This window comes from Zootoca vivipara, chromosome 10 (assembly GCF_965207765.1).
Source record: "Zootoca vivipara chromosome 10, rZooViv2.hap1.1, whole genome shotgun sequence".
NCBI lineage: Eukaryota > Metazoa > Chordata > Lepidosauria > Squamata > Lacertidae > Zootoca > Zootoca vivipara.
Window position 1 is genome coordinate 26,615,783 of NC_142593.1, and position 19,672 is coordinate 26,635,454.

Consider the following 19,672-nt stretch of genomic DNA (forward strand, 5'->3'; position numbering starts at 1 on the left):
TATGGAACTCCATCCGCCGGGCCATCTTGGTCTCAGTAGGCGCCAAGTGGCTTGTTAGGCAGGCAAGAATATCTTTGAGAGATGTCTCACTCAGCTTCGCTGGAGCAAGTAATGCCTTGGCCAGCTTGAAGGTCTCGGGCCCACAGTAGCTCAGGAATGTGGCCCTTCTTTTGCTGGCATCGGTGATCCCTTGAGCCACTGCAAAGAACTCGAAGCGTTCGACGTAGTCTTCCCATGTGTGGGGCTCTGATGGCTGGAAGGGCTCCAATACCCTTGGACTCTCCATTGTCCTAGCGGGCAGGGTCGTCTTCTCAGCTGGCCAGTGAGTCTTGTTCTAAGCTGCAATCCGGACTCTGAGGCAGGGCTGTGTTTAACCGCTCCTCAGCATTCCGGATCCCATCCTCGTCGCCAGTTGTTGTGACGTGGGGTTTGTGATTTCAGCTCTCTTGACATAACATGCTGGAGACAGTTCTCTAGTAACAGCTCTTTATTAAAGTGAACAAGACTGAAGACTGAGGAGAGGAAAGCTACATTTATAGGGACAGGGGACTAGCTAGGAAGGGATACATTTTGGAGGGAACAATATCAAGCAATCACAGTGCTGCCTTTTGGAGGAAACCAATAAGACAGAGGATCCAAATACAGCAGCTTAAATGAACCAATAGTAGCTGTACCCTCTGGAACCAAAAGGCAGTTACTTTATCCTAATGCAAATACAGACAATAATAATACAGATATAAAATCCTTTGACTCAATACACAACATCTATCACTGCAGATTTCTATGGGCCAAACTTCATCAAAATGTCTGGATGAGGGTTTGAGGAAGGGGAAGGTATTAAAGTGTTTGGTTATATGATTGTGCAAGCAAAAGCAACAAACCATTTTGTAAGAAAGTGGTATGTTTTATTACATGGATGTTTCAAAAGATACACTTTTACTGGTAAAGTTCATTTGTTAAAATAAGGCCACTTTTTGCTTGCTCTGTTAGAATTGATTGTTGCTATGGTTAAGGCGGCTCTGTGGGTTAAACCACAGAGTCTAGGGCTTGCTGATCAGAAGGTCGGCGGTTCGAATCCCTGCAACGGGGTGAGCTCCCGTTGCTTGGTCCCAGCTCCTGCCCACCTAGCAGTTCGAAAGCACATCAAAGTGCAAGTAGATAAATAGGGACCGCTCCGGCGGGAAGGTAAATGGCGTTTCCGTGTGCTGCTCTGGTTCACCAGAAGCAGCTTTGTCATGCTGGCCACATGACCCGGAAGCTGTCTGCGGACAAACGCCGGCTCCCTCGACCTATAGAGCGAGATGAGCGCCGCAACCCCAGAGTCGGACACGACTGGACCTGATGGTCAAGGGCCCCTTTACCTTTATGGTTAAGGCAGAGAAGGCTCACTGAACTATTCAAAATAATGATTAAGTTAATTATTTGGGATAGCTCAATCAGTAGAGCATGAGACTCTTAAAGTTTGGGTGAAAAGATTTGATTTACATAGATGAGTAGCTCCCTAATACTTACCTTGCAAAATCAAATCTCAAAATGCCTTGGGATTAAACAGTTCTGTACACAATCATTTGTAGATTAGTCCTCTGTGTGTTACATAAATCTATACCGGTACCTATCTGATAAGGTTATTGTTGGCTACGATCTACAATGACTATGTTCTAGCTCCATTTTTAGAGGCAGGTGGAACAAGTGATGATGTGCTCAGCTTCTACACTTGGGTTTCCCATGGGCATATTTAGAAACTGAGCACAGAATGCTGGATTTTGCTATGTTAGTTTTCATCTACTCTCCAAGGAGTTCAAGGCCCTGTGCCATTTCATTCTCACAACAGCTCTGTGAGATATGTTAGGCTAAGATCTGGTAACTGAACAAAGAGCACCCAGTGAGCTTCATAACAGATTTCAAAACCAGGCTGCTTCAGTCCTGGTCCAACACTACCACACCAGACCCACTTCTCTTGCAAAGTGCTGCTTTAGCCTAAGGTGCTCCTGAATTTTATTTCAAATCAGGAGCATTGATTTTTTTTAATAATTTTTTTTTCAAATTACAAAATGTTTGTTTCATGAACATACATAATGAAGCTATGCTTCAACCATTTTAATTTATTTAATGGTTTTTGGTTCCAAATTACATTTCCAAAGCTTTAATAAGAGTCCAATCTTGGGGCATGTTTTATGGAAACTTTGACTTCCCCTAGATACTGTTGCCTCCTAAACAAGATAATTAACATGCCCTACCTTTGAGAGTGGCCTCAAATCTTCCAAATGCCCCCACACCACCCAAGATGGGCTGCCTCATAATTTGAGAATGACAGTATTAGGATCAAGAGCATCTTTATTCATTCTCAGATAAACTGTGAATGCAGTGTGTGGTTGTGGTAGTACCCTGTTTCTCATATTTTAAGACATACCCATAAAATAAGCCATAGCAGGATTTTTAAGCATTCAAGGAATATAAGCCATACCCCGAAAATAAGACATAGTGATAGGCACAGCAGCAATGCCGGCCGCGGCAGGAGGAGGAGGAAAAAAATAAGACATCCCTTGAAAATAAGCCATAGTGTGTTTTTTTGAGGAAAAAATAAATATAAGACGTGTCTTATAATATGAGAAACACGGTATATTGCCTCCTAAAAGTAAATGAACCAAGTATACAGTATTCTATTCAAATATTGATCACATTACAAAAACAATTTTATTAATAAAAATATTATACAGGATTAGTGATTATTAGAAAAATATTATACAGGATTGCAGAGAACAAAATGAGGTAGCCAACAAAATGAAGTGTTGCTTGATAGGATGGAGTAAAAGGATCCCCTAAGTTGGTGCTATGATCGTTGCTGGAGCTCACCCACCCGAATTTTAAGAGACTATGGGCCATTTCACAGCTGATGAGAATGTGCTGTAGTGCCCAAGTAAGGACAAGCCAGCATCTGAGAAAACAGATTGCTTAATTAATTAGTGGGGACAAGACAGGATCAAGTAAGTTTCCCGAGTTCAAACAGCTTAAGGGAAAATCTGGTTAGTGCAAAACTGGGAACAAACGATTCTGGTTTTCTCTTCTGGGAAAGGAAAGTGTGCAAACCTGATACTTGGTGCAGCTTGTTCGCATTGTAGTAGGAAGCCAGTTTTGTGTTACGGCAAATGCAGTCTTAGTTCCCTTGCGGGGATCAGTAGGTCAACCAGGCAAGGGTATTACACTTATATGTTGAAGATGATAAACATGGTAGACCAGGATTAGACAATGAGGTACCCTCCAGATGCTGCCAAGACAACAACTCCCATCATCTCTTATCATTGGTCATGCTGGATGGAGCTGATGGGAGCTGGAGTCCAAGGACATCGGGAGATATCACATTAGTTACCCCAGTGGACTATCAGCTTTTGGCAAGCAGACCTAGTTTGGGAACTAGTTGGCCAAATAACAGTTAGACATTTGGATTTCCACTGAAATTTGCTGTAGTGCTGCTGCAAAAGCTTGCTGCTGTTCACCTGTGCCCTTTTTAAGCTCCTCAATCATCTTATGAAGATATATTGGGAGATGTCGAAAGGTTTCAAGCTCTCTGAAATAAAGATCTATGAACCAATGGCTAGAGCTAGCATTAAACTTGCAACAATCAGCTGTCATCAGCAACGGTTTGGAGCAGGCTAGCTTTTTAAAGGCTACAGAAAAAGGCTTAAATAGCTTATATACAGAACAAAAGTTTAGCAACATCTTGCAATATAAGACTGTCCAAAATTCTGTTTGTGTTTTATGAAAATTGCTTTCCACTTGTGCATGGAATTCCTCAACTGTCTCTTCTGGATTAACAAGATGCAAAAGTTGCTGCTTAGTTGTTTCACACTTTATGATATCCAGCGGCAGGTTCCCCTCTGAATCTTTCTGCTGTAGCAAAACTGGTCCTGCAGAAGAAACAAAACAATAAATGGGAAATAGCTTATTTAGCGCAGCTAAACAACTGGCTGTTTTTCAGTATCTGCAGTTTTGTCTGCAGCATCTAAAGCTTTTTGATTAACAAATCACATTTTAATTCCCAAATGAATTAGAATTAAAATGTGAAGCCTCTTTCAGGTATAGACTATGTGCCTTAAAGCTTCTGGGGTGAAATGCCCTGCTAAGACCTTTGCTCCTCACCTTCGCAGTCATGTGGTGAGTCACTCATAGGCTGGATGTAGAACACTGGATCCAAATTAGCTAAGTACTGCAGACCCCTGTTTTTCAAAACCCCAAACCATGGACCCCCTGGTTTTGAAAGGTTGTATATCTCTAAGGTAGTTTTTGTTATGTGAATAGTGCCACAAACCCCTGGGGGTCAGGAGACCACCAACTGGCAACCATTGGCAAATCTACTTTCTGATCTCATAAGTGTACTACAGATTTCTTTTTGTTAACGTACCCAGATGATTCAAGTTCTTTGTATGCTTCAGTATATTTAAAGAAATTGGTAATACCAATACAGGTTTACAAAACGTGTTTTGCAAGACACACAAAGTAGAGGAAACTGATAGATGAAGATGATAAAAAAGAAATATATACTGCTAGATTGTAATAAAAACTCAAAGTGGTTTACAAATCACTGTAACATTCAATTAAGTTGAGCACATGGGCACAAGGCTGTGCCAGCAGCTGAGTTACGTAGCATTTCACATGTCAGCCAGATGCATAAAGAATCCTAGCCTTGTTCATACATTTAGGGGGAATTCCTTATGTATGGCAGATAGCATTCAGTATGAGCCAGGCCTTCTATGTGAATGCTGAAGGATGGTAGTTGGTGGCATTTCTCTGCCTCCAAAATGTGGAAGAAAGGTCTTGTGAGCTGGTCATCCTTACAAGTCAGCAGGATATCTTGCCTACTATTTTGGAGAAAGAGAAATGCCACCAACTAACTTTCTTTGAGCATTCACACGGAGAACCCAATTCAAACTGAAAGGAAGGCCATCCTGCTACTCTATCACCCTGTTTCAGCACTCCCTTGCCAAGTGAAGGTATAAACTGGAGTTTGGAACGTATTTTTAAGTTTAAACAGTGGCACAATAAGAAACAGCAGATTAGATATGCTAAAAATATAGTTTCCTGTTACTTTCCCTAAGACCTACAAAATTAGAAGAAAAGGATACAGCTTGCTTGCATAAAGCATTTTTAACATGCACCAAAAGCAACAAACTATTAGCACATGCTGTTTATTAGGAGGGAGTATGTTTCACTGCACTGAATGCCCTCTATACAAACAGCCCTGGCTGTCAGATGAACTTGGCCTGTGTGGTTCCACCAGAAGTAACTCTTCCTTACTGGCCGAATGAGGCCGAATGCAAGAATGCAGCTTCTCAAATAACCAGGTTTTAAGCTTTTATTCCATAAATGCCTAAACATTCAGAGAGGCAAACAATGTGTTTGCATCTAGCAAGCACATACAGAGAAAAGCATGCCTAGATTCATCTACATTTTGGCATATAAGCAGTATATAAATTAATAATAATAAATAATAAGTTTCCAGGATGGCATCTGTATACAGAGAAGACTGCTGTGCACAGTTTAAATGCCCAAAGCCTGTATCTTAACACCCAAGCCTATGAGTGCAGCATTCATCACCTACTTGGCAGATAGGTCAGAGGGATTTAATGATCTTGCTTTTACAGACAGACCCTATGTTTCTTAGATTGGAAGACTTCTATGTGTAGCAATGTGGTCTGAGCCTTCTTCTGCTGCTACTAGAGAAATAAATCAGCTGCAGCCTTTTTTAAAAAACAAACAAACAAACCACACCCAGCAATTCAATTATCAGTTTACAGGTTGCGCAGAGTTTTTAGTCATGAAGAACATGCAATGTACTTAACTGAAATGCTTTTTTAATGTGCAGGGGGAAATGGTATGTTAAAAGTGTCATATGGATCTGGGTGTGGGACGGGGAGAGAAGAGCAGGCTACTTTTGTGAAAGCTAAACTGCAAGACCAGGAATAATAAATAATAATATGGTTGCCCCAGCCACTCTGGGCAGCTGCCAGTATATACAAAAAACATAATTAAACATTAAACATTAAACACTTCCCTATGCAGGGCTGCCTTCAGATGTTTCCTAAAGGTTGCATAGTTACTTATCTCCTCCTAAAGGTTGCATAGTTACATCTGATGAGAAGGCGAATCCAGGAAAACCTGGATTCAAATTCCCACTCAGCCTTAGTGCTCATTAGGAGACATGGGCCAGTCACTATTTCCCAGCCTATCCTACCTCAAAGGACTGTTGGGGTATAAAAAAGAGGAGAAACATGGATGCCCCTGAGCTCTTTAAGAAAAAGATGGTATAACACATCAATAAAATCAACAGGTTGTGTGCCTACAGAGCCAGTGCCATGCACACAAGTAAAGAGCAATGTTTTAATTTTCAAATGTAGACATTGCATCATAGTGTAGATTAAAAAAAACAACTAAAAAGGATGGCTTATGGGTGAGGGAAGTGCCAAAGGACTCTATAAAGTTTAGTTACCAACAATGAGCAATTGTATACTGAATGTGCAGCATAGTTCCTGCCATGCTTCTGTCAAACTGCTTGACAGGCGAAGGCCTGGCATCTGACAGCCAAGATAACTCTGCACACACCGTCTGCACCATTGCAAAAGGACCTTGATGAATGAAAGTGCAAGCAGATCTTCTCCCCTAGGACAAGGGGATCATCCGCTGCCCATTCTTCACAGACACCCAGGAAAAATGCACATCTGTCAGTGTAATGCCACGTTCTATTGAAGACTTGGGCTTTCGGTAATATTGGCTCTTGCATCACTTAGACCGATTGAAGTGAGGCCAGGTATTGGCTTGGCATGTCAGTCGCATGGTGCAGTAGATAAATAAAACACCTGGGAGACAGCATTAAGGTTCAGCACAAGCACACAGAGGGAGAAGAGCAAGGGATGTATTGATTGTGAAAGAATGTCAGCCAGAGACAAAGAAAATAGCCTTTAGGGGGCAGGAGAAGACTGCAAATGCACAGAGGTCTTATAAAACAGACTAACCAGTGTAATGTTTGTGTTTCTGGCTGAGTATAGCTAAAAGCTATCTAAGTACAGAACATTATTTTGCACTCCACACAGCAGAATTAGTATAGCCATAACAAATCTGAAAACATGAAATATGTGAAATTAAACTGACACACAGAGTAGTGGTATGAGCTACATAAACTCTGTGTTTATATATGGCTCACGCACAAATGCTCTAAAATATATATACTTTATCTCCTTTGAAGATGAGTACTTTGTGAGGGGAAGACATCTCATGGAGGGTATATGCAAAACGTAATTTTTGAACTGTTTTAAGTGGGGGTTTTTTAAAATGCAAAATGCTAAAGTAAGCTATTTCTAACCTTTTCCCCTCCATTTTTTTTTAAAACCTAGACTTTTCAGAAGCAGAATTATCAGCCTATATATATGGATAACCATAAATATAAGCAGAAACACAATGAAATTAAACAGCACAAAGCAGTTAAGCTAACCATTTCTGCAGTACATTGTAAAAATTAATTTAAAATCCAGATTTTGTGAAAAATGCCTGGTAGGCATGCAATCCACATCACTGCTTGTTCATACAGCTTTTACAAAAAATCTGCAATTCAGCAAATGTGAGAAAGCAGCCAAAGTTATGGGCTTACTGAAATAATTTAACTGACAAGATGAATGAGTATAAATATGGCATGATGCACATCAATATTTATGAAAACCTCTAGCTTTCAAAAATCACATCAAGAACACCCTCAAATTTTAATACTCTGCAGTTTTTACAGATTCAAATTTCTCTAAGCTTATTTAACACAAACACACTCACCCCCGTGCTGAAGTAGAAGCTTGGCAATTTCCACATGTCCATTTTTCAGGGCATCATGCAAGGGAGTCACCCCATCCACTTGGCTGAACAGGTTTACCTCTGGACAACGTTGCAAAATTTCACCCACACACACAGTGTTTCCATGGTTACAAGCTTCATGCAAAGGTGTCCAGCCAGCATAGTCTGAATTACAAATCAAGGGAAGTTTGAGAAAACAGTAAAATTAGTAGCAGGATGTTCATAATATTGTCGTTCAGATTCCGTTTACTCTTTCCCCCCTCTAACTAGTGCTATGACGAATATGTTGAGAAATCAATATGCTAATTCTGTATTATACTTTTAAAATGAAATGAAGCAAATAACTACTTCAGTGTCATTCTACAATGAAGCTGTTTCTTTCTTTCTGCAAAGCATTGTATTTGTTATTGCTAAAGTAAGAACAAGGCATCTGCAGTCAAAACCACACACTGGCCCAGGTCTGTTAGGACCAGAATTTCACATAAAAATCTTGACTATAGTGCTATTCACAGCTTTTATCCTCCTATCTATAAAAAGGCCAGAAATGAATTATTTTTAACCACGATTGTGCTTTAATAGAAAAACCATGCAGACAATTAAATGCAATCAATAAGCTTTAGCCGCAAAACTAACCATAAAATCTTTGCTTTAATTCATAATCCCGAAGCAGGAAAACAAGGAATGAAAAGAACTCTGTGAACACACAAGTATCACAGCTATTTGGGAGCCTTAATGTGTTTGTTCAGGGAAGAAAATAGAACTACTTACCTTTAATGTTAATATCTATTCCTGGAAATGAGAGAAGTTGAATCAATCGCTTCACATTGTTCCTTTTGCAAGCAGTATGCAGGGCAGTCTCTCCTAGCAAACAGAATTAATAGATTATACCAGTCTAGGCAAAATGGCAACTGAAGAAAATAATCAAAGCGCAGGAACTAGGAGATCTGGCTACACGCCAGAGCACTCAGTAATGAATAAGATTTCCCTTTGTCCTGTTTAAATACCTTTTAAGAAAACTCAAAAAGCCCACAGAGCTTCTGTTTCATCAGAGATCCAGCAATGGAACTGCACTGCTAAAGGGTTAACACAGGAATTATCTCTCCCTCTCCCCCACCCACCCGTTCAAGCTGTAAAGCTTCAACCACATTATAAAAGCACCGAATGATCACAGAACACCAAAAATGCTTGGTTTTGAAGCAATAAAAGTTTAGAGCGCAGTTGCCCTCCCTTAAATTTATTCATGAACCTACATTAAGTGTATGGTTCTTTTTACACAGCGTTTGTAGCTTAATTCAAATGAATGTTTCTGGCTAAGCACGAGTGCCTCTACACACTCAAGTATAATTCAGAACTTCAAATCCGTTAACAGATGGTTTGCTGTTTCTCAATAGGCTGTCTGGCTTGCCTACAGTACCAGAGAGAAAAAAGGGGGGGTGGAGGAGGGAGAGGGAGAGATTAAGAAGAATGAAGCAGTCTTAAGAAGAGGGAACACATGAACACACACACACACACACACACACACAGAGACCTAGAAAAAAAAAGAGAAGGAAGACAGTGAAGACTGACTGCAGTTTAAAGGTAGTGGCTCAATTAACGAATGCAGGGTGTAAAATTCTGATATTTGTTTACATTTTCATCCACTGATTATACTGGAACAAGAGTTGACAAAAAACACGTTCCCAAGTGAATGATGAAATTTACCCAAATGAGAATATTCTGACCTCCCCACCCCCACATTTGCTCAATGGGACTGGGTCAGTAAATTTCCTTATTTATATTCAACAGGATATTATTCTTATGCAGAGTGTCTGGTTGTTCGTTGTGGGCAACAATCAAGTATATCTTTCCCAATGTATCATATTTTAGCCACTTCTTTTAAGAGTAATTATATATCATTTTGTATTACCTCTCCAATAGCACACCAGTAGGGGGAAATCGGGTAATTTTTTTATCAGTGCATTTGCTGATATAGTTAGAGGCTTTGGCATAGGGTGGGCATAAAATTTAAATCCAAGCAAAGGGAGGGTTCTGCTGTTTTTGGCTCTACCAATAGCTTAGTATATAGTTCTATCCTTCTGATATCCATTACTGTTATACTTCGGAGCACTTTGAATGGCAATAATTATATATGTCTAGGTTAAATTCATATTAAAAATAGTTCCAGAAATTGATTTAAGACAGGTACAATATTATAAGTACATTTTATTACATTTGTGTATTAAACAGAGCCTGTGTAAACTACTGTACCGTGCTATTTAAAACTCAAGTGTTTCGGTTCTAGTGTAGTTAAAACTAAAATCCAAATGCATTTCATAGCTTGGGCTCAATGCCTAGAAGAAAACAGTCCATATGCTTAATGGGGCTATGTAATTCAGCATACACTTCGGTCTTTGTTTGCAAAACGTCTAGGACGGTAAGAGATGAAGTCTGAATTAGACTTTCAAATCAGAGGACGATGCTGATTCTTTCAAGCACAGGTTGAGGTGGATTAGTGAAATAAGGCTATGACTGGAATGGACTCATTTTAGGATACATCCTCAATTTACACCTCAAGAGAAAATTGTGTGTGTTTGACTGATTTAAAAAAGCAGACAATTGTATCCCCAACTTTTAAAAAAGGGCATTGCATAACAAATAGCACAAGAAAGCCATGTTTGGCTTACGCAATAATGAAGTACCACTCCATCTTCACTGGGGCCAAATGTGGAACTACGGATTGCAAACTTGTGAAGTACTAAGCGTAAGTTAGGAAATCACAGTACCTTTAACATTAACCTTGTTAACAGCCCCCTGCTTCGCTGAAAAACGATGGTTATCTTTGCTGTGCATCATCTCAACTTCAGCTTTGTTTCCCAATTTCTTTTGAACACAAGCAGAGTTACCAGTGCCTTGTATACTAAAAGCAAGAAGTGGGAAAAGTATGTTAAAAGACTGGACTTTATTTACCTTTAAAAAACCAACAACACCCCACTTGTTCAGAAGTAACAAGTGTTCTCACAGACAGATACATCTACATGTTTTCATATTTTGAAATTTAAGTCACTGTAGTTTTGAAACATTCCATATAGTATGTGCTTGTAATAAACCCAGCAATCATTCAATATACAGGGCTTAAGCTCACTCTAAAAACATTATTTCTTGAATACTTCTATTTCTCCTGGGAAGGAATTTACATTAATAGTGGGAAAGTATGTATAGTCTGTGAAGTCTACATATATGCAGGGAAAGGGGAAAGGGAAAAAAACCCTCACCATTCCCAGATGTGTTACAGGATTAAAACCGATCTTTCTGCCAGTCACAGTAATTTGCAGACAACAACACAGGTCACATAAAGTTCAAGAAATGTGTCAGGTCAGAAGCTGTCCCCCAAAGCAGAATAAAACTGGTGATGTTATAGGTATTACTTACGGTACATCGGGCAGCACTTCGGCTTGGTTCTGCTTATCACCATTTAGCACCAGTAATGCCCTTTGAGACTTAGGGCAAGGCCATTGCCCTATTTTCCTTTTCTTTGCTTTGTGTATCCTTGGCTCACACAACCCAACTTGTAAAGCAGGCAGATAGGAACAAACCTGTTGCAAGAGTCAAACTTTAGTCAGGCTATGTTAAATATGACATTAACACACACCTGGTAATTAGCAACGCTAACAGTTCCCTCCAGATCTTTATTGCACTTAAAGCTAATCTTCCAGATTATCGTACCTAGGCTTCACAAAAGCCTTCGCCACCCCTATGCAGATTATGTTGTGTTAGGGTGCTGCTGGGAACTTGACTTGCTCTTCTCACGCAGCTTTTGAGTGGTTTGCTGTATTGTGGGCTATTGTGCTTAGGGTTCTACATGCTCGAAAGCAGCATCCATATGTTGGAATCAGGGGAAATATGCTGCACTACAGCCACAAAGTCATGGGGAAGGCTAGGCGAAAGGTTGCTTTGTTGCAGAAGACAATTTGCCATTGGGAATGAGAGTAAGATGCACTGGGCTGGATCCAATGTTGCACTAGCGGACGTCCAGTTTATAATGTTTACCATTAAGTCCTGCAACACTAGTACCCAATCTCTGTTGATTGGAAAGAAGCAAAAATTCCCAGCAGGAACAGATGGAATGTAGATATGTATAAAATTGGGGGGGGGCAGGAAGAGAGGTTGTAGCAAGACAGTTAGGGGTATGCTGACACTGAGGAACAGAGGAGCCAGAAGGAAAAATTGCAAAGTGATTTCTAGAGTCCTTTAGAACCCCCCCCCAGTCCCAGAACAATACCAGCTGTCTAGTTGCTATCATGGTTTCATACCTGACATCATGGTTGGAATAGCTCAAACATCAGTTTCCCAGTTCAGTTGTCACAAGAAAATTGGTTTAACAAACCAATAAGTATTGAGTTAATGTGTATGAGGGGGAGGCATGAAGGAAAGAAGGTCAGAGAGGAGGATGATGCACGCAGGCACATAGTTAATTCCTGGTGCAAAAATGCATGGTTTATTGGAACAGGATCATTGCATTTGATCTAGGCCAGAATGTTTTTGCATTAAGAAAGATATTACCTAGTACAAAAGACACTTACAATTTTTTGGAGAGACAGCAATTCAGTAGAAACAACAGCATTGGTTTGGAATGGCAAGTTTTTAAAAACTGCTTCTGCAACAAACATTTCAAGCCACAGAGATGTTATGGAAGAAATGAACGATTTTAATTCCTGCGGTGAAAAATCTGAAGAGAAGGGAGACAGTAAGAAAGTGTTAGGGAGACAAAACAGAGAATATTATTGTTGCATTTCTGTCCTTTAATTGCTATTCCTAAATTGTTAGAATTACTAAACCAGCTGTAGAATTGCTTGCCCATTTCTAGAAACAGAAAGATACAGCACTTCCAACAGATAACTGCCCAGCTTCTAGAGAGGGAGAGCGACTTCTTTTGGTTCTTCTGTAGGACTATTCTTAGTGTCAAACTTATGCTAATGTTCAACTGAAATCTATGCTCATGTAAATCGAACCCAGGGAACCTAGTCTTCCCACCTGTGGCAGCAGAGAACTGGACATATTACTCCATTTTATACTGCCAGCATGCTTGTGGATACCCAAACTTTACATTTTAGCAATCAGGCTCTAATATGAATTATATAATCTGTTAAGGTGAAATATATAATTAGTTGTTTACAGTAACTCCCTACACTAATACTCTTGGCAATGCAGATGGTGAATGCACAGTTTTGTGTCCCCATTTGTAAAATGACAATGGAATATATGGAAGACTGCCTGTATAGCTCTGGGCACTCTCATGAGCTAATTATTATTATCACTATCAACATTATTATTATTTATTATCTAGCAAACATTAATAATAATTACACTTTCTATGCATAAGTAGTGCTGTAAGATTACAGTGCAGAACCAGAGGCCTATTAAAAAAAAAGGCAAGGGAAGTAAGCTGGTAGTTAAAAATGTCAGCCAATGTATTCCATAGCTACCAAGTTTTCACTTTTCTCGCGAGGAAGCCTATTCAGCATAAGGGAAAATCCCTGTAAAAAAGGGATAACTTGGCAGCTATGATGTATTCTGATATGGGAAGAACACCAAGAGAGAGAAAGATAATGAAGACGAGACAAGGATAAGTTCAGGTGTCACAGATGAGGAAGGCTTCACACACCGAGTTGGAATAAGTGATGAAATAAGCATCCAAATATTCCAACTACAGTTGTCTGGTTTCGATACAGAGAACTGAAGAGTTTATTCAATAAGCATGTGTATGACAAAATATATTACAATCTTACCATTACATGAAATGGCAATATAAGATGCAAGATCAGCAGCTACAGGATGTAACATATTTTTGTCTATTAGGAACCCTGAAAGAATCCAGTATTCGACCACAACTCCCAAAATTCTGTTCAACAAGTCAGCTACTTCATGCTTGACGATCTAGAAGAGAATATCACCTTTAAAATCTCTCTGTTACTATATTTTTTCTTAATGTAGTCATGAAATATTAAAGTCTGTTTCATCCATTTTAAACTGCTCACACAAGTGGTCTACCCTATGAGCATCATAACTCCAAGAAGTTTACCACGTCTTACTACAATTTCCTTAATTATACCACAATCTTGCCAGAAGACTATGACTTGTTTGTTCATGTGATTGAGAGCTGAAATATTTAATCTTACTGATCACCAATCTTTATCCACTACCATTCAAGAAGCACAAAGTGCAGATGCTTGGATTGATACGGAACAGATAATTGCTCTATTAAACATGCTGAGGCCCTGCTACCATGTGCTGATAACTTTAACGCCAGGATTGGACCAAGCAACTTACTCTTAAATTCAAATGTCCCCTGCTAAAATATTTCGAAGAGGACAGACTACTCCCCTAGAGGAGCTAAAATGAAGGCCAAATTAATTAACCCTGCTTATGTTTATTCCAATTAATATATTGTTTTGCCATGCTAATCCAAAATAAAACTACAGGCTGATACATAGGGAGAATTTACATTTTACATTTTGTTTGAGGCTCTAGTATAGTTGATTATATGGTAGCTTCTAGAATACCTTTCCAATTAACCAGGTCTTCCATGTAAGTACGGTATTAAAACAAATGACAACTACCATGCTTCCAGCAGTTGTCATAATTTAACTTTGCAATCCACAAAGCCCACCTTTTGATTAAAAAACTGATTCAAATCAGTAATTCCTGCATTTAAAACCAGATGGTTCTCTTCAATGGTTTGACTCATGAGAACAGGCAACTCCCCACACGACTACTAACACTCATGCCGTTTTTGGTGCCGAAAGGGGGCAGGGACAGAACAGACTGGAAGGAGCTGGCACATGCAACATTAGGGATTCCTCTGTTTTGAAATTGTCAAAAGGGCACTTACTCTGATGCTACAGGAGCTCAGAGTTAAGTAAGCTCCCATCAAGCTATTTCTAATTAAAGATTACAAAGTCTTGCTATGTTGAAATAGCTAGCACAGCGCATGCCTCACTTAATCATGGCTCCAGGACATTTTGAACCTTGTCTTAGGCAACTGTTTTCCAGGAACCAAGCTCTCCATTTTGCATATTTTACTTGAAACCAGGGGAAACCCTTTTAGATCTATCTTTACCGACACAAAGGATAAAGAGTCCGTTACTTTGAGGACATACTGGAGATTACAGAAATCTCTTATGACATAAGCAGTTACAGTGGTACCTCTACTTACGAATTTAATGCGTTCTGAACACACATTTGTAAGTCAAAAAAATTTGTAAGTCGAATCCCATAGGAATGCATTGGGAGAAAAAATTCGTAAGTAGAAAAAATCCTATCTAAACCGCATCCAAGATGGTGGACGGAGCTCCATTTGTAAGTAGAAAAATTCATAAGGAGAGTTATTTGTAAGTAGAGGTACCACTGTACCAAGATTTTCAGGTATCAGCTTCTCAGATACATCAATTGTGAGAGAATTTATTTGCATTCATCAGAAGAAATTCACAATTCCGAGGATCCATTTTCACTAGGATTTTAAACAAACATCAACCCATGGTTTCAAAACATACTTAAGATGACATTACTAATCAGTTAAGTGGCAGTGCCAACAGCTAAGTCATGCTCAGAGAAGACCCACTGAAATCAATAGACAATAACCTTTAACAATGATTAAGGCTATCTGGGGAACAACAATGCAAAAGTCTTGTTCTAGGGCAGTGATGAGCAACCTTTTGAGCTTGGTGTGTCGAAATTCGCCAAAAACCCCGAGCATAACTCGGGTGGTGTGTCACTTCAAGAAAAACATACACCATAATTCTGTGATATTTATAGTTTAAATAACAAAAATGTATAATTGTAATATATAACTGTATTTAATAAACCAAAAACTAATTATTTAACCAAACCAAACCAAAAAACCCTTGTTTATCACAAAGTGCCCAGAGTTGTTGAGCTTTTTGGGGGGAGCTGCTGACCAAAGTTTTGGAGGATTTTTGGGGGATGCAAAAGTTGCTTTGCTTTTTTGGGGGGATGCTCCAAAGCTGCTGTGCTTTTGGGGGGGGGAGAGAACAGAAATAAATGACGAATAATACATTCGCTAGAACTAACACGCAGTACTGACATAGTCTGCCAAAGTGCCAAAACCAGCACAGAATGGGTTAAAAAACGAACGCTGTTACACCCAACCATAGTCTGCCAAAGTGCCAGAAAAAACAGCACAGAAAGGGTTAAAAATCAATCTCTGGCTACCAGCAACAACAACAACAACAACAACGGATCCGGGTTTTAACAGTGGAGACAAGCTGTAGCGGAGACAAGCTGTAGGAGGAGCGGGAGAACAAATGGGGGGGGAAACAACAACAGCAGCACAAATGGGCCGATGGGGCGCGTGCCAGCAGTGAGGGCTCTGCGTGTCATGTCTGGCATGCGTATCATAGGTTCGCCATCACTGTTCTAGGGAGTAGGGAACATATACAGTTATAGAACGTTATTAAGAGTCCTGAGAGAAAGCAGCAAAACACAAAAGGCATTGGGCTTTCTTTACTCTTTACAGCTGATAAATCACTCACATCATCTGTCTTGCACTTCTCTCTATAGGAATTTATGACCCAGTCTACTAGAATATTTATACGTTTTGTGAAAAGCACCGATTCACTTCCTAACCAGAATGTTTCCAGAATAACAGTTTGCGGCATCACTTGTGCTTGCTGTGAATTGTCTTCATATAAACTGTAAAAGAAAAATAATTCCTAAATCTGTTTTTCTGTTTTGTTACAATGATTACATAACACACAGTATATCTTCTGTTAAAATCTGCAATTTAGCACATTTTAAATTACAAAGGAATTCAAACTTTGATAGAAATGCTGTCTCTAGCTACAATCCAGAGTGATATTCAAGCATGATGAAGTATATTTGAGCTCCCCCAAACTTGGGGGGGGGCAGTAGAAATGAGTTGTATCTACTGAGGTTCTGCTCAGAGAAGACCCACTGAAATTCATAGCCTGAAGTTAGTCATGCCCATAATTTCAATAGGTTTACTCTGAGTATGGCTAATCTTGGATACAGCCCATAGTAATGTTAATTTTAAAAATTTGAGATTTTTGCACTTTAAGAACAAAGAACCATACCACCGCATAAAGAGGTTACAAGCCTCATCCTTCTTGCTGTTACAGTGTAATTTCCAGAATTGTCTCCAGTAAAATCTAAGTATTATGTGCACATTGTGAAAAAGGCTTTTAATCTAACCCTAGACTAAGAAAAATCACAGAACTGCAATGTTAAACACTTACACACTTAAACATGTGTGGGTGTGTAAATTAAATAACTAATGTGTAAAAGTAATTTTTGAAAAAAGTTTAGAAACATATCTGCCCATTTACCTAGAATCAGAATAGCTTTCTTAAAAACTGACATAAAAGTACAAGGAAAGTAATCAAGTGGGAAATGCTGTTAATGTATAAATACCAGTAGTAAATGTACTTTGGGCACAACTTGATGGTAAGATACAAAAATGGGTTAGAAATTTAAAAAGTAAAAACTTTCATTGAAACACACCTTCTTGTTAATGCTATTACTTCATCCTGGAACAAATTCATAAGAAACATTAACAGTGTTTTGTGAAACATTCTTGCCTCATCTGTAGTTTCTGTAACAGGGACTGAATGACAAATATTACTGCAGTAAAGGCAAGACCTGGTGGGGAAAAAGCACAAGCAATAGTTAAGGGTCAGATAAATCAGGATATTTTCTGATCTTCCTTCCTGTCCCCACAGCCCAAAGTTCACCAGCTCCACTCCACCAGCCTGTGTATATTGAGCTTCAAATACAGTGGTACCTCTACTTATGAATTTAATGTGTTCCGAACGCACATTTGTAAGTCGAATCCCATAGGAATGCATTGGGAGAAAAAATTCATAAGTAGAAGCAACCCTATCTAAAATTTCCAAGATGGCGGAAGGAGCTCTGTTCGTAAGTAGAAACATTCGTAAGTAGAGTTATTCGTAAGTAGAGGTACCACTGTAGTGCTCACCTGTTTTCAGCTCTGGGTGCCAGCAGAAGACCTGTGTTTTCCATAATGTATCTAGAATAGGCATCCCCAAACTTCGGCCCTCCAGATGTTTTGGACTACAATTCCCATCTTCAGGGCCGTCTTAAGCATATCGGGCATCCTGGCGCCGTGGTGCGATGATCGCTCCAGCGCCCCCTGCCCCGCCCAGTTTCGCACCGCCGTGGGCGGGAGGACGCAGCCACGCAGTGCCACCCAGGCTTGCCTTAGAGCCGGCCCTGCCCATCTTCCCCAACCACTAGTCCTGTTAGCTAGGGATCATGGGAGTTGTAGGCCAAAACATCTGGAGGGCTGCAGTTTGGGGATGCCTGATCTAGAAGGATGTCTATAGACTGGCTAGGGACTGACAGATTGTTTTTACTTTTAAAATGTTGCTATTTTATTTTCCATGCATTTGTTATTGTAACCCAACCTGCACTCTTCAGATAAAAGGCAGGATATTAAAAAAATAATTAAAACCAAATAAATACACAAATTGCCAGTCAAATCCGATTCAGTTGCTTGGGCTACACATATGGAGCTTGCAGACAGGAATGATGAAATCCTATTGATTGAGAAAACCGAGGGCAGGATTCAGCACCCTGTGCTCCCCAATTCTCTCCAAAGAGCTAATTGTCTGGCTTCCAGCTTTTTACAACAGTCTTCATATGTACAGACCGAATATGTACATATATGTATATGCTTTGCTGGTTATATATCACTTCAATCATTACCTGTTTTAAATGCAAACATTCAAGTTCTGAGGACTTTACAATGAGCTCAAGAAAGTCCTGAACTCAAAGAAAAACTGTAAACTTGAAAGTTCTTCGCTGCATTTACTGACTTGGATCAAGTCTTGCCTCAGGAATAAATCCACTACAGTATCTGGAAACTCTCATGGGCAGGAGCAATTTCCTGCATTTCTTCATTCACCCTGCAGCACCTGAAAACATTCTTGGGAGGGTTGGGAGATCCTCCAGAAGAGTACAGAGAGGTTGCCAAAAACCACCTACTCTGGCTTCTGCACATGGGAGTACAGTAACCAGTTAGCAGAGGAGGAGTCTCCACTGGATCAAACACCCCTCTATGAATGGGGAAAAGACCTTCCTTTGGAGATGGAGATGCCTAGATCTCATCCATCAATTGCTTTATCTTCATCTTGATGTTCCACATCCAGAATTACATTTCCATCATGTTTTCCACCATTGCTGTAGCTAGGCAGATACTTCTGTGATGCTCACAAGCAGAGCATGAAGGCAACCACTGCTTCAGCTTGCCAGCAAATGGTATTTGGTAGCCTTCTGCCTCCAAGTATGGGGGGGTGATGCAGCAATTTGCAATATATAACAGATTATATACTTGCTCATCTTAAATCTGACTGTCACTTTTAAAGCCATCTAATCTAGCAGCCAACACATTGTGTGGCACTGTGTTCCATAAACCAGAATTAATTATGCCTTGTGTGAAGTACTTTCTTTTATCTCTCCTGAATCCACTGTCAATCAATTTCACTGCATGATGCTGAGGTCTAGTACTATGAAAGGAAGAAAAACACATTCACTTTCTCTGCACCATACATAATTTTCTTGCTTTAGTTCATATTTTTAGTTCATATTTTTTCTGAACTAAAAGGCTCAGAAAGCACAAGCCACTTTAGTAAAAAGTCAAATTAAAATCTTACAAATATGAAATATTTTTACTTGAATATTTCAAGAGCTTTCTGAGCAACTGAGTATAGTTATATATAGTATAGTTATATAGTATATACTGAGTATACTTATGCTATACTGTAGTCCCATGGGCTTGAGAAGTACTACACCTGAGTGGTTTGTGAAT

General features: G+C 39.6%; 2 protein-coding genes across 6 annotated transcripts in view; one reads left to right on the forward strand and one right to left on the reverse strand.

The window, feature by feature from the left end:
- The window catches only part of MCTP1 (multiple C2 and transmembrane domain containing 1), a 229,501-nt gene that overhangs the window by 177,360 nt on the left and 32,469 nt on the right, over positions 1-19,672 (forward strand). The window lies entirely within an intron of this gene.
- SLF1 (SMC5/6 complex localization factor 1) overlaps positions 2,676-19,672 on the reverse strand; it is a 33,245-nt gene continuing 16,248 nt past the window's right edge. For all 4 annotated transcript variants that reach the window (XM_035099683.3, XM_035099682.3, XM_088652798.1 and 1 more), the window contains 9 exons: positions 17,347-17,484; positions 16,359-16,518; positions 13,596-13,743; positions 12,390-12,535; positions 11,239-11,402; positions 10,593-10,726; positions 8,599-8,691; positions 7,813-7,995; positions 2,676-3,905 (listed from right to left, as the gene is read on the reverse strand). In XM_035099683.3, the coding sequence (XP_034955574.3) occupies positions 3,412-3,905; positions 7,813-7,995; positions 8,599-8,691; positions 10,593-10,726; positions 11,239-11,402; positions 12,390-12,535; positions 13,596-13,743; positions 16,359-16,518; positions 17,347-17,484 (1,660 nt within the window). In that variant the 3' untranslated portion in view covers positions 2,676-3,411. The remainder of the gene's footprint in view (positions 3,906-7,812; positions 7,996-8,598; positions 8,692-10,592; positions 10,727-11,238; positions 11,403-12,389; positions 12,536-13,595; positions 13,744-16,358; positions 16,519-17,346; positions 17,485-19,672) is intronic.